At 38.6% G+C, this 27,134-nt stretch overlaps 1 protein-coding gene across 3 annotated transcripts in view; it reads right to left on the bottom strand.

Annotated features, from left to right (window-relative positions):
- The window catches only part of CCDC14 (coiled-coil domain containing 14), a 52,586-nt gene extending 28,008 nt beyond the window's left edge, over nt 1-24,578 (bottom strand). The window contains exons 1-9 of one of the 3 annotated variants that reach the window (XM_059064367.2): nt 24,444-24,578; nt 17,551-17,606; nt 17,157-17,229; nt 16,839-16,908; nt 16,625-16,750; nt 7,639-7,875; nt 7,431-7,525; nt 6,054-6,555; nt 3,518-3,659 (exon numbers count right to left, since the gene is read on the bottom strand). In XM_059064367.2, coding sequence (XP_058920350.1) covers nt 3,518-3,659; nt 6,054-6,555; nt 7,431-7,525; nt 7,639-7,875; nt 16,625-16,750; nt 16,839-16,908; nt 17,157-17,229; nt 17,551-17,606; nt 24,444-24,473 — 1,331 coding nt within the window. In that variant the 5' untranslated portion in view covers nt 24,474-24,578. Of the gene's footprint in view, nt 1-3,517; nt 3,660-6,053; nt 6,556-7,430; nt 7,526-7,638; nt 7,876-8,578; nt 8,598-16,624; nt 16,751-16,838; nt 16,909-17,156; nt 17,230-17,550; nt 17,607-24,443 lie in introns of those variants that run through there. The other 2 variants (XM_059064368.2, XM_067035347.1) reach the window with 2 other exon arrangements.
- Between the last annotated feature and the right edge of the window lie 2,556 nt (nt 24,579-27,134).

Genomic DNA, 27,134 nt, shown 5'->3' with positions numbered 1-27,134 from the left:
TCCCACTACTGGGCATATACCCAGAGAAAAGCAGAAATCAAACAGAGACATACACCCCAATGTTCACTGCAGCACTATTTACAATAGCCAGGACATGGAAGCAACCTAAATGCCCATCGACAGACAAACGGATAAAGATGTGGTACATATATACAATGGAATCTCAGCCATAAAAAGGAATGAAACTGGGTGATGTGTAGAGACATGGATGGATCTAGAGACTGTCATTCAGAGTGAAGTAAGTCAGAAAGAGAAAAACAAATATTGTATATTAACGCATATATGGGGAACCTAAAAAATGGTACAGATGAACTGGTTTGCAGGGCAGAAATAGAGACACAGATGTAGAGCACAAACGTATGGACAGCAAGGAGGGAAAGTGGCAGGGGTTGGTGGTGGTGGTGTGATTAATTGGGAGACTGGGATTGACATATATACACTAATATGTATAAAGTAGATAACTAATAAAAACTGCTGTATAAAAAAAAATTCAAAAATTCAAAAACTAAATAAAAAGCTAAAAAAAAAAGTGAAATAATAGCAAACAATCTATTCTTCCTCTAGTAACTTCCATCTGGAAGAATTATGTTACCATATGTCAAATTATCAGGCCAAAAGACTGAAGGCCACACTCCAGCTCCTCCCATTGACGTCCACTTCAGCTTTTGTTCTGTGTGGGTACACAATGGTCTCATATTTGAGTACAATATCAGGAAATGGTCATGAATTCTAAGTTGCCCTTTGAATATTAAAGTCCCTCTCTAGCTGAACTGGAACCCCCACAGCCCTCATCCAGGCAAGTTTGGAAAGTGCCAGGCCTTTTGGTGGTCACAGTGAATAGGGCACGACAGACATTTTATGGGTAGGGACCAGGAAGGCTAAATGTTGAGCACTGTGTCAGGAGTCTCACATAAAAACTGCCCAGACCCAAATGCCAAAGAAATAATGCACCTAATTCTTTTTTTTTTTAAGCCACAAGATGGCAATAAACACCAAGAAAGTCCTGAAAGATTAGTTTTCTGGCCATAAAGGAACAGGAAGTTTCAAAATGCCCAAAAAAGAAAGAAAAAAATTTTTTTGATTGAAAAAGCTGAAAAACACTTTTGAATAAGCCTATGCATTCCAACTTTCATTTGTAATGGAGATTATGGATGTTTCTTTCCAAATAAAGATTACCAAAGAGGCAAAAAAATTCCTATACTTGTGCTGGAAATCTCATTCTGCTAAAAAGAGTATCTGACAAATTCCTCATTTTTCAATAATTTCAATTTTAGGTCAGGTAAACAATGGCAGTAGCATGCTATTTAATCTTTGTCCTCTAAGGACACAGCCAAAAAGCTCTGATGCCAAGTCTGAAGAATTAGGTGAGACATTACACTAATAACTTTAAAAAAAATTAACAACAAGCAGTGACCAATAAAGTATTCTCATTTTTTTAAGTGGCTTATAAATTAGCTCCTAAAGCAATTTTAAAATGTTCTAAGGAATATAAATAAATAATAACTACTGATATTTCCCATGGTCACAATGTTAAAATAGATAATATCTGGAGACTAAGTTTTAGTATGTTTGTTTAAGAAACTAATTATTTGATAGTCATACCTTTAAAAACATATGTGTTTATTTTATTTTATTTTATTTTATTTATTTTTTTGTGTGTGGTACGCGGGCCTCTCACTGTTGTGGCCTCTCCCATTGCGGAGCGCAGGCTCCGGACGCACAGGCTCAGCGTCCATGGCTCACGGACCCAGCCGCTCCGCGGCATGTGGGATCCTCCTGGACCGGGGCACAAACCCGTGTCCCCTGCATCGGCAGGCGGATTCTCAACCACTGCGCCACCAGGGAAGCCCATATGTGTTTATTTTAAATGGATTACAGTATGTTCTTTTGTTCCACAAAATACACATAAATACTGAAGCATAAATAAGTTAGTCTCTACTTCCTAGCAGAAGCAATGCAGAAGCATAGAAATTAAGATCAATGCACTCTAAAATCAAACTGCCCAGGTTTGAGTCTTGTCTCTGTTACATCTTAGGTATGTGACCTTGGGTTAAGTTACATAACCTCTCTGTGCCTTGGTTTCCTCATCTGAATAAAAATATCATAATACCTACCTCACAGAACTGCTGTAAGAATTTAAAGAGATGACATATAAAGGATAATATATGGCACATATTATATTATGTCTTATGGCCTGGCATATAAGAAACATTCAATAAATGTTAGTAGTAGTACTGGCTATTACCATTATTATTATTTATACTTGGTCTTGCTTTTGAAAAACTAATGCTATTATAGGGATCCCTTAGGTCAGGACTAAAGACAGTATTATTAGAATTTAAACCAGCAACCCCACCATATACCACGGTATCTAAAAACTAATGATCTTTAGAGAAATAATCCTAAACGAGTAAATCTCACTAGCTGTCGTGCCTTTGCAGCGTCCAGGTTCATGAATGTAAGCTATCCTCCAACTAGGAATCCTATTTTGTTGCTTTCCAGTTTTTTAAAATGTTTATGCAGGTCCTTGCAGTTCCCATCTGGTACAATGCCTATAGCTCACGCAACTGTAATGCCCTCTCAGGGCACACTCACATACTGCAGTGCTGCAGAAGCACCTGAAAGTATCCTCCAATCCTCTGCAAAGTGTACTGATAGACACTGGAGCAGGGGCCTTGGTGATCACCACTGAAATGTTCAAAGTTAAGATATTATTGATAAGTGTAAATGATTTCTGTATTTCAAGATTAGATACTGGTTTATATCTTTTCTAAACAAATTAAGGCCATAATATCAACATAAGTTAAGATAGCCAAAAGAAAAATTACCTAAGAATTTAAATGAGTTTTTTCCTATGTCTGAATGTAGAGGGGCGACTGGTGCTCACCCATATTAGGTTCTCCTTTCCTTTGGAGTATATGGAAGTATGAGAAAATTTCATGTCCCAGATCTTTATATTAGGCAGGGCCATATTCCTCATTTTAGCCTATAAAGTACAAGTAGAAGTGAGACTATCATACTTCTGGGCCAGGGCATGTAAGAGTTGGTTTGCCATATCCATGTTCTCTATTTCCTGAAAAACATATACTGTGACAGTAGATCCTAAGATGGAGGCAACCTAAATCCTGAGTCACAGGATAGCCTCAGATGACCCATGCTGGTCTTGGTGTGAGGGAGAAATAAACTTCTGCTGTGCTATGCCATTGAGATTTTGGAGCTTGTTACTGTATGGCCTAGACTGGTCTGATAGACTGGTCTGAGGTAGTTCATTTTCCTCTCCATTCACTACCAACCAAGTGATAACAGATGTAAAAAAATATGTACTAGTGGGCAGAAGTAACGGAAGAGTTAGACAATGCCAACAATATCTGGAAAACAGGGAAGAAAAAGTAGAAACACAGTAAGACAGTATATATCTATTTTCCTTATGAAGCCCTAGATATCTCATTAGGCACTTTTGTTCTGGCCACAGGACATCTTTGCATGTAGACAAAAACATTCAAAGAGCAATTCTTACCTGCGTAAATGAGCATTTTCATTTCTTAGTGGTTGCATGGCCAGTGCTATTTCAACCTGAATATTTGTGTTTCCATTTACTGTTGGAAGCAGAGATATATACAACTCCAGTTCTGTAATCAACCTCTGAATTTCTGAATCTTCTATAAAAGGCCGAAGAAATGAGTAAAGACAATATTATAAATTATTTTTGGATAAGATTATTCATATGTATTACTAAAAAAGAAAATATTTCAGAAATATACATACATGCTATAAACAAACTCAACTCAGTTATTTATGAATTTATTGTACAAATCCTGTTTTCCTCTTTCCTGCTGCCTGCATTTCCTTACTGAAAAGAATTCTAAAGACATTAAGTTCAGTAAACTAAAGATTAATCTTAAGTCACAGAATTATTATATCAGTGATCTTTTCAGTTAAAGTGTCTAGTAGGAAGATGGTTTATATATATCTCCTAGTTCACATTTACCAAAAGACTATATTAGACTCCTATAATTGCTAAAGGGTTTCCTATAATTAATTACAGTATTAACATTTATAATATAACCTTTGATCCTGGCATAAACAAATAACTCACTTTAGGTGATTCAATGTGGCAACACATTGAGGAAAGGTCTACTAAGATAAGGTTTTTATTATTTAATTTTATAAAGTAGTTTAACATAATCAGCTACACTTCATTTGATGTAGCATCAAAAGCAGTTATCATTTTTGTTATTAATTGTGGGGAGTGGATGGTTTGGGAGATGGCAAACAGCCACAGGTAGAAGGTAGATTTTAGATCTTTTTGTCCTTTTATTTTTGTCCCCTCATTTCTATTCAAATTTTCTATGAACTGAAAACATTTGATAAATATATTAACTGTCTGATACCTAAAAGAGGTAAAGTATATTCTAGTTACAAAAATTTACTCAACTCCGTGAGTATTTTAACACCCTGATGGGATGTTTACATGCACACAGTAAGCAACTGTGCCCAATTACAGAGCAGACTTCTACCAATCCTCCATAGAGGGGTTTTACTTGTAAGCATTGGAGGCTGAGACCTGGGCTCCACCATTTTCTAGCAATGTACCTTAGTCAAATTACTTAACTGTTGAAGCCTAGGTTTCTTCATAGTTAAATGGAGATAACAACAGTACCTCACGGGGTTGCTGAGAGGATTAAATGAAATACTGTTCTGCAAGGCTCAGTTTCCTCATCTGTAAAATGGGGACAATAACAGTACCTCATAGGGTTGCTGTGAGGATTAAACGAGATAATGCATATAAAACACTTAGCACAGTGCTGGGCACATGGTAAGTGCTCAGTAAATGATATTGTTACTATTATTATTGTTACCAATGATTAAGTATTTGGTTAAGAAAACAGTAATAAACTTAAAGTCTAAAAACACAAGAGATTTTAATATATTAAACCACTGGATCAACAGTGCTACAATCCTTTAGATAAATTTTAAGATTTGGTACTTTTTTTGTCAGCCTGCAAATATTAGGTATTCAATCAGTGCTTCCACAATTAATTACTGTGTTTTCTAGATGACCAATCTGTAACTCACTCCAGATGAAAGCCATTATTTAGAATATATACCCATAATGAAAACATGAATATGACCTGGCTCAAATATCTCTTAACTCCACCCAAGACATTTTTCTTGATTTAATTAAAAAAATCCCAAGAGTGAATTTAAAAGGGCATAAAAAGTTTTAGGTTCCCTCTCAAAGTGAGATTTGTTAAACATTATAACAGTTGGTTATTAAATAAATGATGAGAGGAAATTTTCTGCACCTTTTTAAAATAGGAAAAAATTATCATTGTATTCTAGGGAGTTAGTCATGTTTAGGGTCCTCTAACCCCTTAAAGTTTATCTCTATAACTGGCTGAATCTTTTCAAGGTCCTTTGAATCAAGCAGAATGAATACACACTTGCAAGTAAAAGACTGTTTGATATTCCCTAGCACATTTCAAATCCACAGGAAACAAGAGGGAGCAAAACCTAAAAAATAAGAATAAAACAGACAAAATTCATTTCCTCATTAGCACAAGACATAGTTCTATGGAAAATATCACAAACTCCATGTCAGTTATTCTGAATTTAAATGACATGCCACAGGGACTTCCCTGATGGTGCAGTGGTTAAGAAACTGCCTGCCAATGCAGGGGACATGGTTTGATCCCTGGTCCAGAAGATCCCACATGCTGCAAAGCAACTAAGCCCATGTGCCACAACTACTGAGCCTGCACTCTACGGCCCGTGCCACAACTACTGAGAATGTGCACCACAACTACTGAAGTCCATGTGCCTAGAGCCTGTGCTCCACGATGAGAAGCCACTGCAGTGAGAAGCCCACGCGCTGCAACAAAGAGTAGCCCCTGCTCGTAGCAACTAGAAGAAGCCCGTGCACAGCAACGAAAGACCCAATGCAGCCATAAAAAATAATAAATTTTAAAAAATTAATTAGTTAATGCTAAAATTATTTAAAAAATAAAATAAATGACATGCCACAGGAAATTATAAAGAAAGTCTTTATCTACCTTGTTCTGCTACCAGGGCCTTGAGCTCTCCCAACAAATACTTGATAGTTCTAACTTTTTCAGCACTCTGGTTCACATTTTTTGCATTCTGCACATCCTTTATTCTTGTATCTTGCACGGGTATGTTTAAATCCTTTCTTTCACTTCTGACCTCTCCAATTTGTTCTTTAACATATTTTTCTTCATTAGTAGCCAAGAAATCTGGCTGTAATAGGGTGGGGCTGCAGCAAGTCTTACTGTCTGGATGAGAATGCAACAGTTTCGTGTATGTTTGGAAACACTTTAGTAGGTCCAGTTCCTTAAGAACTCTTTGTTGTGGGAGAATTCCATTAGCAAGACCCAGCTGCTGAAATGTTGGAGTAATTGGTTTGTCAGTTTGGGGCAGGCTACATGGAACTCCAAGACTTGTACTGAAGGAATTCCTTAGAACATCATCAGTACAGTTCACAGGAATTGTTCTACCTTGTGATGCAAACTGGTTGCCACCATCAGTCTGAACTTCCTAAAGAAAGAAAAAAGCAAGTTAAGCCTTCAAAAATGTGAGCACTGACTTGTAGGCATTAACTATAATAAACTCAAACGAAAAATGTTAGAAGATGACATTTGCAGGATAGAGTTATAGATTACCAGTAAATAAACTGAATTTCCCCTCAGCACAATATTCTAGCTTTTTAAAGCTTAATTAGTTCACTCTGCATTATGGGAACATTATAAAGCCATGACTAAAATAGATCATTTACAAACATCACACATGGTTTAAAGGCATCAAAAATTAGTTTACTTTGGGATTAAATAAAATTCCACTTTGGGAAATTACAATGTAAGAAAATAAGGTGAAAAAGCTTTTGCACAAATATATTTAGAGAAATGTTACAGTGGTAAAAACTTCCTTAAATGTCTAACCATAGCTGAGTAGTTACAAAGACCATGGTATATCCACTACATAGAGTATTAACAACTTATTAAAAATTTACAAAAGATAAATTACCATAAAATGTTAAGTGAAAAAAAGCAGTATATAAAGTGCTATAAAATTTAATTATGATGGTATATTTGAAAGAAAACTAACTTAACAAATTAAAGCCAGAAAACAAAACCTACACAGAGAATTAAATAACTGCAACATGCTCTATCAACGTGTTAACAGCAATTATGCCTGGGTGGTAGGTATGGGTGATTTCTTTTTTCTAGTAATCTCTTTCCCTTTCCCCCTCACCCAATTAATAGATAAAACCTTTCTAATAAAAAATAACTTGAAAAAATAATTGGTCTTTACATCCTAGGGCATTAAGATACAATCAGCAAATTCAATTCTCTCTCAAGATGACAATTTCTAAAAGCAAATTACTACTTATATAGTATATAAACTATACTCACAGAATGAACCACTGGAGGGCAGGGTGGTTGCTGAGTTAACTGGACTGGGGTAGAGGTGGATAAGCTATAATTAGAATATGGAGATGCCTGAGATTCTAAAAGGGAAAAGGGGAAAAAAAGTCATTCACATCTCAGACTGCTTATACAATTACCAGGCAACTTAATTAGAGCTTATAATCATGCTTTTTAAAACGTCATTCATACTAACCAGAACCAGACACAGTGTGGCAAGGTGCAGTAGGAATTCCTTTAGGGTGGTTCTTTGAAGCCAAGTTATTCATCAGTGACATTTGAGTCTGCACATGCTCACAGAGTGCTTGGTATATTATGGGTGAATACATTCTATAATGATCTTGTAGTGACAAATTTTGCGGTATATCTGATGAGTCTCTTTCACTTCCAGCAGAAGCATCATTAGGAATCTGTTTCTTATTATCTGAAGATACTAATGTGGAAGAAGGGGGAAAAGTTCTTAAAATATGATTCTTCAAAAACCTTTACCATAAGATATTAGGGAAAAAAGGACTCTCAGAAGTAACTCAATTTATCACATACTTTACAGAACAGCTTTACCGCTATCACCCTTAAAGAAAATCACCTCAAATGATTTTTTTAAAGTAAGTAATGAATTAGGTTCTCCAGTCAAAAATCATCTACACTATGTCTTTAAAATCTTTATTAAACACTACTAATAAACTACTACTAATAAAATCTCTCCAATTATAAAGACCTCTTTAGGGGAGTTACTTCTCTCTAAAATCCAGTAAAACTCTTTCACCTTGCTTCTTGTCCAGTTCATGCTCTTGAGAGGGGGAATGCAGTAGAAAAGACAGATACCTTGTACAATTCTGATGCTTTGACAATAATAATAATAAAAATAATAATAATGATAAATAAATCAGAGCTTTTAGAGTGAGAATAAAAGATTTAATCTACACATTGGGCTCTCAGACAAGACCTTAACTGGACATTTAAATTCTCCAAAGCTTAACCACGACATACTTTTCCAACCATCTTCCCATCACCCTCAACTAAGAAATTTTTCATTCCAGTCAGGCCATTTTAGACACCTAAAACAAGCTTTTCTCATTTTCCCAAAACATTACTCATGATGAACCATTCTTTCCAATTCAATTCTACCTACTCACCAAAGCTCATCTGAAGGCTTCTCTCTCCCATGAAGCCTTTTCCAGTCATTCTAGTCTAGTGACTGCTCTTCTCCACCCTAGAGCACATATTGTCTATATAAATCATATATCACTTGCATATTGTACTATATTGCTTATCTTTCATTCTCTTGTCTACCTGACTAAACTATAAGCTTCTTTAGGCAGGACTGTATTTATACTTCATTACTTTCTCCCACAGAGTCTTGTATTAATCTATGTACAAAGAAGTACAAAGTAGAAACCTGGTATTAATAAACGAATACATGAAAAACAAGTTTTCTACATAGCACTACTCTATAGATCACTATCAAAATCTATTTCTTTGTCTAATAAGATCCCCTCCCCAAATGTTTTTTTAAAGACTATTAATAGAAATGAGAGTGTTCTTGGTAGATCATAGGTTATCAGAGTACAAAGTAAGTTTAGAAAAATATACAGCTTTTGGCAAAAGCTTACCAAAGCTAAATATATATTCTATGACACAGCAATTACACTTCTGGGTATATACCTAACAGAAATGACTGTTTATGTCTACTAAAACATTGGTCCCCACCCTTTTTGGCACCAGGGACCAGTTTCATGGAAGACAATTTTTCCACAGACCAGGGGGCAGGGGAGATGGTTCAGGCTGTAATGAGAGTGATGGGGAGCGGTGGGGAGCCATGGGGAGCAGCAGAGGAAGCTTTGCTGGCTCACCTGTGGCTCACTTCCTGCTGTGCATCCTGGTTCCTAACAGGCTGCGGGCAGAGGAGTTGGGGACCCTTGTACTTAAAGATGTGTATGAGAATGTTCACAACAGCTTTATTTGCAGTAGCCAAAAACTGAAAACACCCAAATAGCCATGAATAGTAGAAATGGATGAATTGTGGTATAGTCATCTGAAACTATACAGCAATGGAAAAGAACAGATTACTGATATACTCAAACTACCTATATGAAATTAACAGATATGATGTGTGAAAGTCAGACACAAGACTACATAGTGTACAACTGCATTTACATGAAGTTCAAAGATAACAGAACTAGCCAATGGAGATAGAAGTCAGAAAAGTGGTTACTCAAGGATGAGGAGATAGGTGGTAGTGAGAATACTGAGGGGTAGGAGCCCGGTAGGGTATTGAAAATGTTCTATATTTTCATCTGGGTGGTGACTATATGGGTGTACCCCATATGCAAAAATTTATTGAGATTTATACACTTGCTTTATGAAAGTTACTCCTTAATTATTTAAAAAGTGAAAACAGTTAAATTTTTAAAAATGGTATGGAATTCCCCAAATACATATACAATTTATTGAAAATAAAAACATTGCTAAAAGCATAAAACTTAGAAGTAAAAAGTTAAAGGCAGATGAAATATTATAACCAATAAAGATAGAAAAATACTACTAAATTAATATTTAACTATGAAAATGGTTGGAGATATTGGATGCTTCCATTTTACTGTTTTTTCTTTTCTTTCTTTTTTTTTTTTTTTCAGTACGTGGGTCTCTCACTGTTGTGGCCTCTCCCGTTGGGGAGCACAGGCTCCGGACGTGCAGGCTCAGTGGCCATGGCTCACAGGCCCAGACGCTCTGTGGCATGTGGGATCTTCCCAGACCGGGGCACGAACCCGTGTCTCCTGCACCGGCAGGCGGACTCTCAACCACTGCGCCACCGAGGGAGCCTCTGGATGCTTCCATTTTGACTTGGGCTATACTCTTTCTTTTGAGATAATCTATTGCTGTGAACATACTTCCTTGGCTCTAACAGTTACTAGCTGAATAACTTCTGGCAAATTATTCAACCTCTCTTGGCCCCCTCTTCCTCATCTGAAAAATGATGGTAAGAGCATTACCTATTTCATAAGATTGTTGTGAAAAGTAAATAGCACATGTAAAGTATCAATGTCTAGCACATAGTGAGAACTCAATAAATGTGATATCTATTACCAAATGGCTACAAAGTCTTAATATGGACAAATAAATATTTCATATTCACAAATCTTCCCAACTGCTATCAATAAAATATCTCTAACCATGTCCCCTCTGAGGGGACATGCAGTAACAATTATACTTCACTCTCTGAATATATGAGCTAACAAATTGGTTAATAAACATTTCTGTTAAAAAAAATTATTTCTTAGTGGAAATACAATTTTATAATAAATAAAATGGAAAAGTATCCTCCTAAAATAGTTTAACTTTGAAATCTAAAATGATGAAGGGTGAGACCACAGGCAGCCCATGGCCATCCAGCACTTTGCTCTTCCTTTCCTCCTGATTCCTAGGTCTCTCTTCTGCTCCTGGGTTTCTTTTGGTCCCATAAGATAAGAATTGTCTGGTTTGAGAAATTCTCAGATTTTACACTCATTGTTCCCAAGCACTGGCACTCATTCACTTTTCAAGGGATGGTTTTCACAATCTCTGATAAAGCTGAGCTACAATATTATGCTTTTGCCAGCAGATGGCATCATCCAACATAAATTAATAAACCTCAAACACTTCTTAAAATTCAAAGCCTTAGAATTAACATGACTTACTTTGCTCCTTTATTAACTCACTCTATGTGAAACTCTACTGAGAATGTTGTATATCTGTATTTAAGAGACAAAATCTTAAAGCAAATACCTAAGACAAGTTAAAAACCATAAATGGATACACAATTTTAAAATTAAAAAAAAAAATAGGGCTTCCCTGTTGGCACAGTGGTTGAGAGTCCACCTGCTGATGCAGGGGACACGGGTTCGTGCCGCGGTCCAGGAGGATCCCACATGCCGCAGAGCGGCTGGGCCCGTGAGCCATGGCCACTGAGCCTGCGCGTCCGGAGCCTGTGCTCTGCAACAGCAGAGGCCACAGCAGTGAGAGGCCCGCATACCACAAAAAAACCAAAAAACCAAAAAACACCACCAACACAAAATAAGCCTGTTACTACACATACAAATGAAGTATATTTTCTTGCTCTTGTTCACTATAACAAAGCACCCTACATAAATACTTTACCAAACAGCTTAGGACAGCAATGCCTAATTGGTGTCAGTTGATAACTATTTATTCAGTCCACAAAACTTTTTCTGTTCTTGAATTTTAGCTGCTGTACAGCACTGTTGCTTGGATGTACAAGCACTGTCTGATAGGTAAGATAATTCCTGCCACCCAAATACAGAACAGACATCTACTGCAGATAAGAGCTGCTGGATGCCTATTATAATGTGAAATACATAAAAGAACACCTGGCCTTGATAAGGGCAATCAAAGCTCAAAATATTCTGTGTGTAGCAGTTTATTTCCCCAAGGTGAGGGCAGAAATATATACATGATACTGAAAGTAGGTCACGTGCCCACAGCATTCAACAGTTATCAAAATGTAAAAAGTTGCTTATTAAAAAAATGTCTTTTTTCTTTGAGTGTCAGGAGCACTCTCAAGCAAGCTCTCAACGCATTTCTGGAACTGCCTTTCTGCCTCCTTCCTCCCAGTATGCAATGGGGTGGGTGAGCGTGACTCCACAGACGCTCAATGATCAGGCAGGTACCAGACAGAAAGTAAGGAGCCCAAGCCCCAGAAGACAGTTAACACCAAATAGTAAGATAATGTATGCTAAAGTTAAAATGATACATAGATACCAGTTAACATGCTGTAATAGATTCCTAAAGTTCTAGTTATGATTATCTCACTTATGGAGAGATGGAAAAGAAAGCAAGTGCTGAGTTTGGTTTTTGTGTATTTTGAGCAGTGTGCCAACAGAGCAAAAACCTTGTACTGGTTAACAGCTGCTAACCACAAAAAAGAAAAAAAAGATGATCCTTTCTAGACAGTGCTACAGTTTGGTAAACTAAAAAAGAGTAATTTAAGCAAAGGGAAAGAGGCTTCTGCTTCTGAAGAGTCAACCTTAGGAGTAAGTCAATAGAACAACTTCTAATACTGCAACCCTAAAGGAGACTGTCCTATGGGACATAGGTCCTTCCTTCTGAGGATGAAAGTGTAGGGGAAATGATAATAAGAATATAATATCCTGATCACGGGCCAGAAATGCTGATCTGACTCTAATCCAAAGAAGAATTTAACAACAGGGACCCAGAATGCTAGATCTCTCATTTACTTCCCCAAACCTGTCTCCACCCTGCTCTGCTCTCTCTGGGATGCTAATCTGTATGGATTACATTGTTAAGAGACATTCCTTTATGCGTCTCTTCTGCTCCTACATGTCTTGCTGGGTCTACCAAAAAAGTAAGGCCTTGATCTAAGCTCTTTACCTAGGCCATTTCTCAGGGTTGTGTTTGTACTGAGCAACTTTGAGGGATAAGGTAATGTTTCCCCTGAGACAAGTACAGGCTTGCTTACTGCTTACTACAAAATCAGTGGATTCCCCAAGCTCAGAGGTCGTCAGCTGAAGCTTAAACCTACAGCATGTGCAGCATCCACCTGGGTCCATCCCATCATCCCAGTGGGAAATGGCAGCGAGGGAGAACCAACACAAATATGCTGATGTGCATGAGTAATAAAGTCCTTTGTCTCTGATCCAGAGTCTCATGTCTCCTGTCAACATGCATGACACAGTAAGGCTAAATTTTTAGTTGTAAGAATGAAAATCAAATCCCAGACCAGATATACAACAAGGTTCCAGTTGGGTCCAATCCAATGGGAGTCTCAGCATTATCAAGGAAAGGAAGAAGCATGATTTCAAAGTATTTATTCCCAACTCCCTCTCTATGAGGCCACCTTGGGCTGGCTTTGTCACTGCTCTTCTCAAGGCAGCCTACTCTACACAACAGCATCTCTTGAGTCCCAGTACCCTCTTCTTCACCTCATTCCTTAAGGCCTAAGGATAATAAAAGCTCTGTTCCTGCTGCTAGCACTGGGCTAGCACAATCCCTTGTGGTTTCCGTATACTCTAGTCACACCTTTGTAATGAGTTTCTTTGTAAATAAACCATCTTAGAATTATCTTAATTTGAGTGCAGCCATCTATTTTCTGTTGGAACTCTGATAACAAACAGTTAAGTTGCTTCCACGGCACCATTGCCAGCCATGTACATTTTAAATGAGAGTTCCCTGAGGAAGGGTGCCCTGGACAAAAAATAACCTGCCTTGAGAAAAGAAGTAGGAGACTGGAGGAATAGGTAGATGGTGCTACCACTCCTTTCTTTGTCCACTGGGCCCCCAAAATAGGCTTCTACTTTAAGAATTAGACCAGGGGTTAGCACACTTTTTCTTAAAAGGCTAGAGGATAAACATATTACGCTTAGCAGGGCTGACTGTCTCTGTCACAACTACTCAACTCTGCCACTGCAGCACAAAAGTAGCCATAGAAAATACATAAATGAGGGTCTTCCCTAGTGGTCCATGGTAAAGAATCCGCCTTCCAATGCAGGCGACGTGGGTTCGATCCCTGGTCGGGGAACTAAGATCCCACGTACCGCCAGGCAACTGAACTTGACGCACCACAACTGCTGAGCTTGAGCACCGCAAGGAGAGAGCCCACGTGCTGCAAACTACAGAGCCCACGCACCCTGCAGCCCACGCACCACAAGTAGAGAGAGAAAACCTGCACACCACAACCAGAGAGAAGCCTGTGCACCACAACGAAGAACCCGCAGATCGCAACAAAAGATCCCACGTGTCTCAACGAAGATCCAGTGTGCCGCAACTAAGATGCAATACAGCCAAAAAATAATAATAATAATAAATAAATACTTAAAAAAAAGAAAATACATAAATGAATTAGTATGGCTGTGCTCTGATAAAACTTTATTTATAAAATAAATGACTAAACATTATTTATAAAGCAAAACTGGCTGTAGTATGCTGACCCTGGTTTAGACCAATGTTGTCCAATAGAAATATAATGTAAACCATATATGCAATTTTAAATTTTCCAGTAGCAATATTAAAAAAATTAAAAATGGGTAAAATTAATTTTTTTTTTTTTTTTTTTGCGGTATGTGGGCCTCTCACTGTTGTGGCCTCTCCCGTTGCGGAGCACAGGCTCCGGACGCGCAGGCTCAGCGGCCATGGCTCACGGGCCTAGCCGCTCCACGGCATGTGGGATCTTCCCAGACCAGGGCACGAACCCGTCCCTTGCATCGACAGGCGGACTCTCAACCACTGCGCCACCAGGGAAGCCCTTTCATGTTTTATTCAAATCAATATAGCCAAAATATTAACATTTCAATATGTAATTAACATTAAACATTAAGATATTTTATTTTTTGCATTAAATATTCTAAGCATACTGTGTATTTTACTATTACGCACATCTCAATCTGGATGGTAAATTTTCATCAGAAATCGATCTGGGGCTTCCCTGGTGGCACAGTGGTTGAGAATCCACCTGCCGATGCAGGGGACGCGGGTTCGTGCCCCGGTCCGGGAAGATCCCACGTGCCGCGGAGTGGCTGGGCCCGTGAGCCATGGCCGCTGAGCCTGCGCGTCCGGAGCCTGTGCTCCGCAACGGGAGAGGCCACAACTGTGAGAGGCCCACGTACCGCAAAAAAAAAAAAAAAAAAAAAAAAGAAATCCTTGATCTGTATTAGACTTAATAAAATTTACAGTTGAAAAAAGTAGATTCATGTACCCAAGTTATTCCAAACATACTTAAAAGTTTTCTAATAACTGGATCAAGTACCAGTTTTCAAATTAAAATTAAATTTAAGTAAAATTAAATAACATTTACAATTCGGCTCCTTGGCTGTACTAGCCACTCTTGGAATGTTCAATGGCTACATTTGGCTACAGACTGCCATCTTGAGCAAAGCAGGTCAAGACAATACAAGGCTAAATGTGACTGGCCTCCAAGATAGGTTAGTAAGTTGTTTCCTCTGCCTTAGTTCTCTGACTCAGGACCACCTGCAACATCAACCTCTAGTCCTATGAATGTTCTGCCCTCGTTTTCTCAGCCTCTTTGCCTGGATCCTGACCTCTTAATACCCAGGGCTATTGCTGTAGATAATTTTCTAGACTTCACTCCTTGCCTATGCTGAATCTAAGTGTGCACTGCTGTGTTAACATTTTTGGCCCACGTGAACTGTGGAACTAGCTGGTTCCATTCTTGACCATCTGAATTCCCATTGTGGACTTTCATTTTTTCTTTTTAAATAAATTTATTTATTTAATTTATTTATTTTTGGCTGAGTTGGGTCTTCGTTGTTGCATGCGGTCTTTCTCTAGTTGCAATGAGTGAGGGCTACTCTTAGTTGCGGTGCACGGGCTTCTCGTTGTGGTGGCTTCTCTTGTTTCGGAGCATGGGCTCTAGGCACACAGGCTTCAGTAGTTGTGGCTCGCAGGCTCTAGAGCACAGGCTCAGTAGTTGTGGTGCACAGGCTTAGTTGCTCCATGGCATGTGGGATCTTCCCGGACCAGGGATCGAACTCTTAACCACTGCGCCACCATGGAAGCCCCATTATGGACTTTTTCATTTCCATTTTGGGTTATCTTGTTCTATAGGCCTCTATGGAACAACATAATCAAAACTTGATTATTCTAAACTGCTTGCTGAATTATTACACTTAATTAAGTCAGCAAGGTTAACTGTGAGGGTATAAAACATCCTTGGCCACAGTCACCATCAATCAGTGGCAGGCCTTCTTTCCTTACATATCTTATCCAGCTTGGAATTTTACCCTCTTATTACCATGTCTTCTAACTGTGCAGCTCAAAAATTGAGCTATTGAACCTACTTAAAAAATATATATATATACATAAAGTATTTTTAAAACAATAAATATACACATGAAACCCAACCAATTTGTGAATATCTATGAAAACAAGGGGCAGGGAGAACAAAGATAACTCTATATACCTCCCAAATGTCAAAGTGAGTTTGAACCTTTCCTCCTACAAACCTAGCCACTTTTTTTTTCTACTTTTCTTCTTGGGAAAGTAACTACTCAGTGTTTAGAAGATGAATAGAGGGGGAAAAAAGCACAAGCGCACACACACACCTGAATAACCAAAGTTATTAAAATGAATCCAACTGCATAATCCCAATAATTTATCAAAACCCCCAGAATTAAGTATTATATTTGAATAAATGAGAAAAAAATACTTACAAATTTCCTTCCAGACTACAGAAGGTACAGTATGTTTTTCATGTCCTTTCTTTTTAGATCCATATCGCTTGCTTTCTACAGGTCTTGGGTTATATCTATTTTCTGAATATGCTATTTCTGAACCTACTAATAATAAAACAAAAATTCATTAGCATTAAGAGAACTACTTAATTGAGAAAAGGTGATCAGCAAAGAAGCATTTAAAAATTAAAACCTGAATCTTCATTTCTCAAAACGTCCTGCAGCAAAGAAGCACAACCATCAAGCCCTTGTACAGTTTCAGTCTGCAAGGAGAAAGTCATTTAGAAATTTGTACACAAAATTTTAATGCAGGAAAAAAAATTCTGTAATTTAAAAATTTCCTTATTTAGAAGCAATTTATTATTGGTAGAAGACTTGTTTTAAAGCAAAAAGTCTTCATTCTTCATTAGAGCAATTAATATTTACCTTTGAATTTTTATTCCCACTTCTTAGCTTTTACCTGAAAACTAATTAAAATAGCATATGTTGTATCTATTCAGTTTACTCTTACCTGACTTTCTGAATCAGAATGAGTGGGATAGCCAGAATTTGCATTAAAACGGGATATCTTTCTCAAATGGGTCCTAGAAAACAAGTTTGTTAATATCTTTACATATGACACAAAGTTTTTTTCACAAAATATATTATAAATAGACATTCTCTTTCCAGCGAAGGTTGGATAAGAAAGTTTGTCCAACCATGTAAAAGATGGATTTATGCAGGACTTTATGAAGATTATAAAGACTAAAATGATCAACATGGGTAAGATATGAAAGGTTCCTCCCCAGACTTTTGTGACGGTAGAGACCCATCTAGTTCTCTGGGGTAGGAAAAATTTAGTCTAGCCCAAACACTTGAAAATCTCTTGAGATTTCCTGAAGTTGTAAACTTCTTTACGTACTTACCCTTTCTTTCCATTTGTTAATTTAGCAGGTCCAGTGTGCTTTCCTGAAGATAATACCTGTGACATAATGCATTATATTGTAGTATATATACAAATATTTTTTCTATTACATTCTCAGTATGCTGTTTGGACAAAATCTGAAATGTTATTCATTGTTTCCGTTCCCTTTTTTACTGTGGTAAAACACATAAAATAAAATGTACCATTTTAGCCATTTTAAAGTATACAGTTCTGTGGCATTAAATACATTCACATTGCTGAGCAACCATCACCACCATCCATCTCCAGAACTTTTTCATCTTCCCAAACTGAAATTCTGTACCCATTAATCATTAACATCTCATCCCTTCTTCCCCTAAGCTCCTGGTAACCACCCTTCTACTTTCTGTTGCTATTAATTGGCTATTTTGGGAAGTTCATATAAATGTAATCATACACTATTTGTCCTTTTGTGACTGGCTTATTTTGCTTAGCACAATATCTTCATGTTGTAACATGTACAAAATTTCCTTTCTTATTAAGGCTCAATAATACTCCCTTTTATATATGTACCATGCTATTAATTTTTAATAAAACCCACAATTACAATTGAACTCTTATAAATAATTTGTTCTATATAGAATGTCAAGCAAGCAACACATACATTTGTGTCTTAAGTCTATTTAAGCTGAAAATGAAGTTGAGATATTATTTTAATCAGAAGTATCTACTATACTAAGTTTGGACTATACTCAACCGCTGAACATGTTCTACATTCCCCAGTTCTTCAAAACATACAAGTTAATTCAAGATACAGGGCAGAGTCCATAACTGATTCTATTTATCCACGTTCTTTAGAATGCCTGACAAGACTAGCACATGAAAACTCTACCATTCCTCTTTATCTATACCTCATTCTCTCAATCTTTCTTTTTAAACGCATATGTTGTTTTTAAAATTTTTGATTTAAAAAATACCTTAGGTGGGCTACCTTTTGTGTAGAATAAAGAAAAAAATTTGCTTCTACATGCATCCAATACCTTGAGAGTTACAAAAGAAACAGTGAATTGTAGTTGCCTCCAGGGAGGGAAACGGAATCTGGGAGACAGAGAAAGAAGGGACACTTTCCATGGTATACCTTTTTATGTCTTAAAAACTTTATATCATATAAATATAATCTTTATTCAAAATATTACTTTTAAAAGACAATTAAATTCCCTACTCACTCCCTCATTTTAGCCTTCAGGTGTAGTCACTGTTGGCAGTTACACTTAGGATTTTGCTTGACATGTTTACATATCTCATCCCAAGACAGCTTTGAGCACTAACTATTAAACTTTCTGGAGTTATACAATATTCTATTATTTGCTTGAATATGTACACTCTCCTTCTAAGAATGCTACTGAGAATACATTTTTTTAAATTGGGTTGATAAAAAGTTTTCTTTCTCCTTAAGATAACTTAGAATATGATGGAGTCATAAAGCCAGCAGTGAGAACCAACATTGGCGGAAGTAAGATCCCATGTACCATAGCTCCACTGGCCCCTGCATGATCCCCTCAGGGTCTTTACTTTCACAATATCTATGTCAGTGTCCTGGCCAGGACCACAATAAAAAGCCAAACGATTGTGCTGCAAGGTCTAAAAACAACTACCACAATAATTATCTTTCAAAATTAAAATTAGTATACTATCTGAGATAAATAATGGCATAATTGTAAGATTATATACAGCATTTCTCCAAAAAACACACACATTAGGTTATATTACAGAAAACCAGGTAAAGAAAATTAACCAAAATAAAGCACCCTGTAACAGTATCATACTGACACATTTCCTTCAAATTTATTTTGTATTCTTTATTTTGAAATAATAGTACAAATAATTGTATACATGTCACCAAGATTCCCCAGCTGTTGACATTTGCTACATCTGCCATGTTCTCTCTCAAAAAAAATGTATATAATTACTTTTTGTCTGAACCATTTCAGATTAAGTTACAGATATGATACCACTTTATATTTAAATATTTATTCCTGGGACTTCCCTGGTGGAGCAGTGTTTGGGAAGCCGCCTGCCAATGCAGAGGACACGGGTTCAAGCCCTGGTCCGGGAGGATCCCACATGCTGGGGAGCAACTAAGCCCTTGTGCCACAACTACTGAAGCCCACGTGCCTAGAGCCCGTGCTCCACAACAAGAGAAGCCACCATAACGAGAAGCCCGCACGCTGCAATGAAGAATAGCCCCTGCTCGCTGCAACTAGAGAAAGCCCGTGCGCAGCAACGAAGACCCAAAGCAACCAAATATAAATAAATAAATTTATAAAAAAATAATATTTATTCCTAAATATTTCCTAAGGACAAGGTCACTCTCTCATATAACCAAAGTATAATTATCAAAATCAGGGAATTAACATTGAAACCATACTATAATCTAATCTACAGATCTTATTCACATTTTGCCAATTATCCCAACACTGTACTTTATAGAAAAAAAATTCTGGCCCCCATCCAATCGAGGATCATATGTTGCATTTTAAGTTGTCCTATCTCTTTAGCCTCCTTTAATCTGGAACAGATCCTCAGGTTGTCATTCATTGTCTTTTATAGCCTTGACATATTTAAAGAGTATGAGCAGTTATTTTGGTAGAATGTCCCTCTGGACATTTAGACTTGTCTGCTTTCCCATGATTAGTTTCAGGTTTGCTTTTTTGGCAGGAATACCACAAAAGGAATGTTGTATCCTTCTCAATACAATATGAGCAGGCATATGATGTCAGTTTGTCCTATTACTGGTGATGTTAAGTTTGATTAAAGATGGTGCCTATCAGAGTTTTCACTACAAGGTTACTATTTTTACCTTTGTAAATATTAAGCATTTTGTGGGGAGATACTTTGAAATTACACAGACACCCTATTAATCAAACTTTCATCCAGTAGCATCCATTGAGGATTCTTGCCTTAATCATTTGTCAAATGGTGATTTTTCTAACTTACATCATTCGTTCTACATTTATTAGCTGGCATTCAACTTTAGTGAAGTACTTTTTCATTTGTTAGTATGGACTTACTGATTCCTATTTTACTTAACGGGTTATGATGCATTATTATCATTATTTATATTAATGTTCAAATTGTCCCAGATTCTGTCAGCAGGAGTGTTTTCAAACTGGTTCCTGTATCTTTTTATTTTTTGTGATATGCGGGCCTCTCACTGTTGTGGCCTCTCCCGCTGCGGAGCACAGGCTCAGGACGCGCAGGCTCAGCGGCCATGGCTCACGGGCCCTCCCGTTCCGCGGCATGTGGGATCTTCCCAGACCAGGGCACGAACCCGTGTCCCCTGCATCGGCAGGCGGATTCTCAACCACTGCGCCACCAGGGAAGCCCACCTGTATCTTTTTAACATGTCCCCATTATTTTTTTAGCTATTGCTTACAATAACCTGATCCAGTTTTTTTCATTGTGGTAACATGGAAATCTACCCTCTTACCAAACTTTTAAGTGCACAACATAGCATTGTTAACTATAGTATGATGATTATAGCAGATCTCTAGAACTTACTCATCGTGCATAATTAAAAGTTTATACTCATTGAATAGCAACTCTCCATTTCCTCCTCCCTCCAGCCCCTGGCAACTACCATTCTACTCTCTGCTTCTATGAGTTTGACTATTTTTAGATACGTTATATAAATGGAATGATGCAATATTTGCCCTGTGACTGGCTTATTTCACTTAGCAGAGTATCCTCAAGGTTCATTCATGTTTCATATAGCAGGATTTCCTTCCTTTTTTTAAGGCTGAATAACAGGCCATTGTGTATCCACTAATCCATCAATGGACATTTAGGTTGTTACCACATCTTGGCTATTGTGAATAATGTTATATGAACACAGGAGAGCAAATCTCTCTTCAAGATCCTGTTTTTAATTCTTTTGGATAAATATCCAAAGGGGGACTACTGTGTCACATGATAGTTCTATTTTTAATTTTTGAGGAAACGTCACATTGTTTTTCATAGCAACTGCACCCTTTTACATTCCCATCAACAAGTGTACAAAGATTCAAATTTCTCCACATCCTCACCAACACTTGTTATTTTCTGGATTGTTTTTTGCTGTTGTTGTTTTGTGCTTTTTTAAATAATAGTTATCCTAACGAGTGTGAGGTGATATCACATTGTGGTTTTGATTTGCATTTCCTTGATTAGTGATGTTGACCATCTTTTCATATACCTGTTGGCCATTTGTATGTCTTCTTTGGAGAAATGCCTATTCAAGTCCTTTGCCCATTTTTCAATCAGGTTATTTGGTTTTTTGCTGTTGAGTTGTAGGAGTTCCTTATATATTTTGTTTATGAACACTTTATCAGACATATGGTTTACAAGTTCTTCTCCCATTCCATAAGTTGCCTTTTCACTCTGTTATTTCCATTTTATTTTTATATATCTAGGTCTCAGCCCTAGAGTTGACCATTTCTCCCAAAAGTCATGGTTCCTTTTAGTAGACAACAGTATTTAAAAACCAAGATCTAGGCAATAGCTGTGCTATTTGCTACTGGGGCTTCATATGGATTATTTATTTAGTCATCATGACTACATAGTTGCAATTTTGAGTCTTGTCTTTTTACTTTTAAGGCTTTTTCCATATTAACATAGTTATCAAATTTTTTAATAGTTGTATAGTATTTCCTTGAGTGGAAGCAATATAATGTGCCCTTGGTTTGCTTCATATTTTTCAGTCAAAAAACAAACCTGAAATAAATGTTTTCATATACTGAAAATAGCCTTTCACATTCAAGATTAAAAGCTGAATTATTGGATAACAGGTTATTAGTTGTTTAAAGGACCTAGATACAAACTGCAAAACCTCTTTCCAAAACAAGTGCCCCAAATGGCAATGCATGACAAAATCAGTTTGCTTTATCTCACATTTACTCCCGCTAAGTATTATCATTAAACTTTCTACTTTGCTATTTGAGAAAATTGTAAATATTTCTTAGGAGTCATATCTCCTACCAACAAGTGCAAGATAAAATTATATTTGTGGAACAATTTAGTGTACTAAAGCCTTTCATTTCCACTTAATCCACACCTTGTGAGTTGCTATTACTTCTGTGAGATGGGAACCTAAATTTCAGAAAGGTGGCTTGTTCAAAGTCATATATCTAAGAGATGTTTAAAAGAGTAATGTTTAAAAGAATGGACTCTGGCACCAGCTATGTGGGTCTCAATCCTGTCTCCACTGCTAACCAGCTGTGTAACTGTAGGGAAGTTATCTGAAGTCTCCATCCCTCAATTTCCTCATCAATAAAATGAGGAGTGTTATCTACCTCCTAAGACTATTGTGAAGATTAAATAAGAAATTATATGTAATATCTGTAGTAGTGCTACCCAAATGTTAGCTGCTATTATTATCATTGAGATGGCAATATACTGTTTTTAAGGGGGCTAAATTGTGTTGCACAATTTATGCCAAGTGTGAAACAGATGTTTTATCAGGTTCTCTCATTTAATCTCCCCAATTCTTTGAGGCAGAATTTTACACCTATGTTATAGATAAGGAAAAGGAGGCTCAGAGCAATAAAAAGTACTTTGCTTACTATCACTATGACAGTAGTGGCAGAATTGGAATTTGAATCCGGAGGTGACTGTGACTACAAAAACCATGTTTTCCTCCCTTGCTGACTGCACGTATTCTGCGTTCATTCAATATAAAAGAAAGATCTATAAGGGTGGGGCTGCTCTGGAAGTACTCATGAAGAAAATCTGGAGCCAGGTTTTGAAAAAAAAATGTAAAATTCACGTTAATGGGGAAGACAGCATTAAAAGTGAGTTGATAAATGAAGGAAGACCAAACAAAGGCATGCGTTTGTGGATATACTTAAGGAGGAGTAAGATCACTCCGAGTAGAGGGTCTGAGTGAGTACTGACTGATTCCTATTGGTTGACTGATTACCTGAAAATACAGAGATAAACTGTTTAGTAGAGGAGGAAGCCGAGCAATGTCTCTAGGCTGAAAAATGGCTTGATAAGGGTTAGCAAGGGCACAAAAGGGGCGCTGAGGGGCACCCAAACGATGGAAATGTGAGAGTGTTAGACAAGACTTCTGTAAGTGGTCCTTGAGCTGAGAGACAAGAGACGGAAAGTGGAGATTTCAGGCAGAGAATGGCATTCTAGGCAGAACAAAGGGCAAAGGCACAGAGGCCTGAGAGAACACGGGCGCCCAGGGCACTGGAGAACACACAGGTGAAGAGCTCTGGGTATTACTGGAATGGGGGTGGAGGCTGGTAAGGAATGCACGGGCCTGATCGAAAAATGGCTGTGTGGACAGGCCAAAGAACTGAGATTTTATCTTGGAAAAAAAAAAAAAAAACAGAAAGAAGTGCTCCAGAGCTGGATTTTAAGCAGAAGAGAGAATCGATGAGGGGTGTGCATTTGAGGAGGGGTAAGGCTAAACGCAGGGACACTAACTGGGAGAGTTGTGGTTTTTTTTTAAACTAGTAGTAAAATACCAGCAACTGTGACGGAAGATCCAGCTAGTAGCGGCACTTGTTGGAAAAGCCAAGAACCTGTAGTTGACGCAACAACGTCCTGAGACTCCGAGAGGTCAAGTCACCCAGCCAGCGGCGGAGGCTGGACACGAACCCGCGGTCCACACCAAAGCCAGCGCTCAGGTGGACCCCAACGATTACAACAGAATATACAACTAAGGGCAGAGCGGCTGTGTTAGGGTGTTACGATTAGGTCCCCACCCCACCCCCGCCTCGTCTCCTCTCCCAGCATTTATTTTTAGTGCGGCAGCACTGTCTCGGTTTTTACTTTTTGTCCCAGGGAGCTCTGCACGTCTCCCGGCCCAAGGACTCCCTCCGTCCCTCTCCACCCTCACAGTGGACTCCTCAGGTCCGCGGACCTCACCTGGCCCGGTCGAGACCCGGACCTGACCATCTCTCGCAGCTTCAGAAAAGCCCAAACGGAGCGAAGCACAGCCGCACTGTAAAAGGAATTAACCGCCGCAGACTCCCGGCCCCCCTTGGCCCGCCCCCGAGCTTCCGCTTCCGGGAAGGAGCCCGCCGAACGCAGCGCCTCATTGTCTCCGGCGCGCTGCCAAACCTTCTCTCTTACCGTTAGCCCGGCTCCCTGCGCTTGCGCAATAGGCCCCTCCCGGCCCCTGCTAGTCACACTCGGGCGGAGGGCGAGAGAAGCACAGAACTCCGGCGAGCTCGGCGTGGGCAGGTGCGGAGCGGGGAGGGGCGGGGCCGGGGCAAGGCCGCGCCGGGAAGGGCAGGGCGAGCAGCTGGAGCGCTGGGCTGAGCGAGGTTTCGGATCACCCGGGAGACCTGAGTTCTCTGTCCTGCGTCCCTGCAGCGAGGGTTTCCATGGAGGACCGCTTCCCTGCATCAGCTGGGAGAAGTGGCGAAGGGGACCCTCCAGGACCAGAGGAAGGGACTGCGGTAGAGGGCGAACAGGTTTCTGAAGGAATTCCTCTGGCTCTGGGTTTTGACTGTATTTTTAGTTGGTGTTTAGTATACCATTTTGAATGTATTTGTTCTTGATAATCAATAAAAATCTATCCTCGGTCTCGTTATGTCTGCGTAATTCTGATGGCAGTTTCAAATTTTTCATTTTGTGGCCCTCGATCTTAGAACGGCGCTCATTAATTGCGATTTTGGTTTTACTTCCAAGCATAGTTGTTTACTCTTCAGTGGAGGTAATCACTGTTAATAAAGAATAACAAAATCCTTACCATTGGCATGCTGCACAAATTTTAATGTGAATGTCTGTGTTTTTAAGGCATTTAGTTTTGGGTTAATGTTTTAAATCAAGTTGGGGAGAAATTAAAAACCCAATTGATTTCATTTTTTTTAAAGGAAAAAAATCTACGTTTTGAAAGTCTTAATTAGAATTAAAATAACCCAGAAACTGAAAGCTGTCCACCAATGTATTGCACACTCATACTGAGTGATTTGAGGAAACTAGATATTTAATAAATTTAGCTATGAATTAGATTAAACTGTGAAAACCTTTCCCTTCCTCATCCCTCTCCTATAAGTGTTTAACATGTTCACCTGAGGTTTCAGATGTTTTTCTTAGTTGACTTGACTTGTCAAAACTTATTCTGATTTTTCTTAATACCTGCTTATTTTAAGAAAGCATGTATTAATTAATACATGCTTATAGATAAGAAATAAAAATCACCCATGATCCCACTACCTAGGGAACACCACTCTTAACATTGGTGCATTCCCTTCTAGACTTTTTCCAACTGTGTACAGACAGTCCACACTTATGATGGTCCGACTAAGGATTTTTCGACTTTATGATGATATGAAAGCAATATGCATTCAGTAGAAACTGTACTTTGAGTTCTGGATTTTGATCTTTTACCAGGTTAGCGATATGAGGTAAAATACTCTCTCATGATGCTGGGCAGTGCAGGGAGCCTCAGCTCCCGGTCAGCCACGCAATGAGGAGGGTAAACGATGGATACTCTACAGTGTACTGTGTCTGAGCATGTTTAATGTAGGCTAGGCTGAGCTATGATGTTCAGTAGGTTAGGTGTGTTAAATGCATCTTTGATTTATGATATTTTCTTTTTAAAAATAGATCTTTGTTGGAGTATAATTGCTTCACAATACTGTGTTAGTTTCTGTTGTACAACAAAGTGAATCAGCCATATGCATACATGTAATAATATCTCCTCCCTCTTGAGCCTCCCGCCCATCCTCCCCTCCAGGTCCTCGCAAAGCACCAAGCTAATCTCCCTGTGCTATGCTGCTGCTTCCCACTAGCTATAACTATTTTACATTTGGTAGTGTATATATGTCCATGCCACTCTCACTTCGCCCCAGCTTCACCCCCTGGCGCGCCCCCCCCCCCCGCCCCCGCCGTGTCCTCAAGTCCATTCTCTATGTCTGCGTCTTTATTCCTGCCCTGCCACTAGGTTCATCAGTGCCATTTTATTTTTTTTTTTAGATTCCATATATATGTGTTAGCGTACAGTATTTGCTTTTCTCGTTCTGATTTACTTCACAACAGTGCACAAGGGTTCCAATTTCTCCACATCCTCACCAACACTTATTTTCTGTTTTTTGTTTATTTTTTTGTTTTTTAAATTTACTTATTTTTGGCTGCTTTGGGTCTTCATTGCTGTGCGCGGGCTTTCTCTAGTTGCGGCGAGCGGGGGCTACTTTTCGTTGCGGTGCGCGGGCTTCTCATTGCAGTGGCTTCTCTTGTTGTGGAGCACGGGCTCTAGGCACGTGGGCTTCAGTAGTTGTGGCACAAGGGCTCAGTAGTTGTGGCACACAGGTTCTAGAGAGCAGGCTCAGTAGTTGTGGTGCACGGGCTTAGTTGCTCTGCAGCATGTGGGATCCTCCCGGACCAGGGCTCGAACCCGTGTCCCCTGCATTGGCAGGTGGCTTCTTAACCACTGCACCACCAGGGAAGCCCTATTTTTTTGTTTCTTTAATAGTAGCCATCCTAACTGGTGTGAGGTGGTATCTCGTTGTAATTTTGATTTGCATTTCCCTAATGATTAGTGATGTTGAGCATCTTTTCATGTCCTTATTGGCCATTTCCATATCTTCTTTGGAGAAATGTCTATTCAAA

Source organism: Kogia breviceps, chromosome 5 (assembly GCF_026419965.1).
Source record: "Kogia breviceps isolate mKogBre1 chromosome 5, mKogBre1 haplotype 1, whole genome shotgun sequence".
Lineage (NCBI taxonomy): Eukaryota > Metazoa > Chordata > Mammalia > Artiodactyla > Physeteridae > Kogia > Kogia breviceps.
The sequence above is the reverse complement of the archived record's forward strand: the minus strand, read 5'-3'. Positions and strand labels throughout refer to the sequence as shown.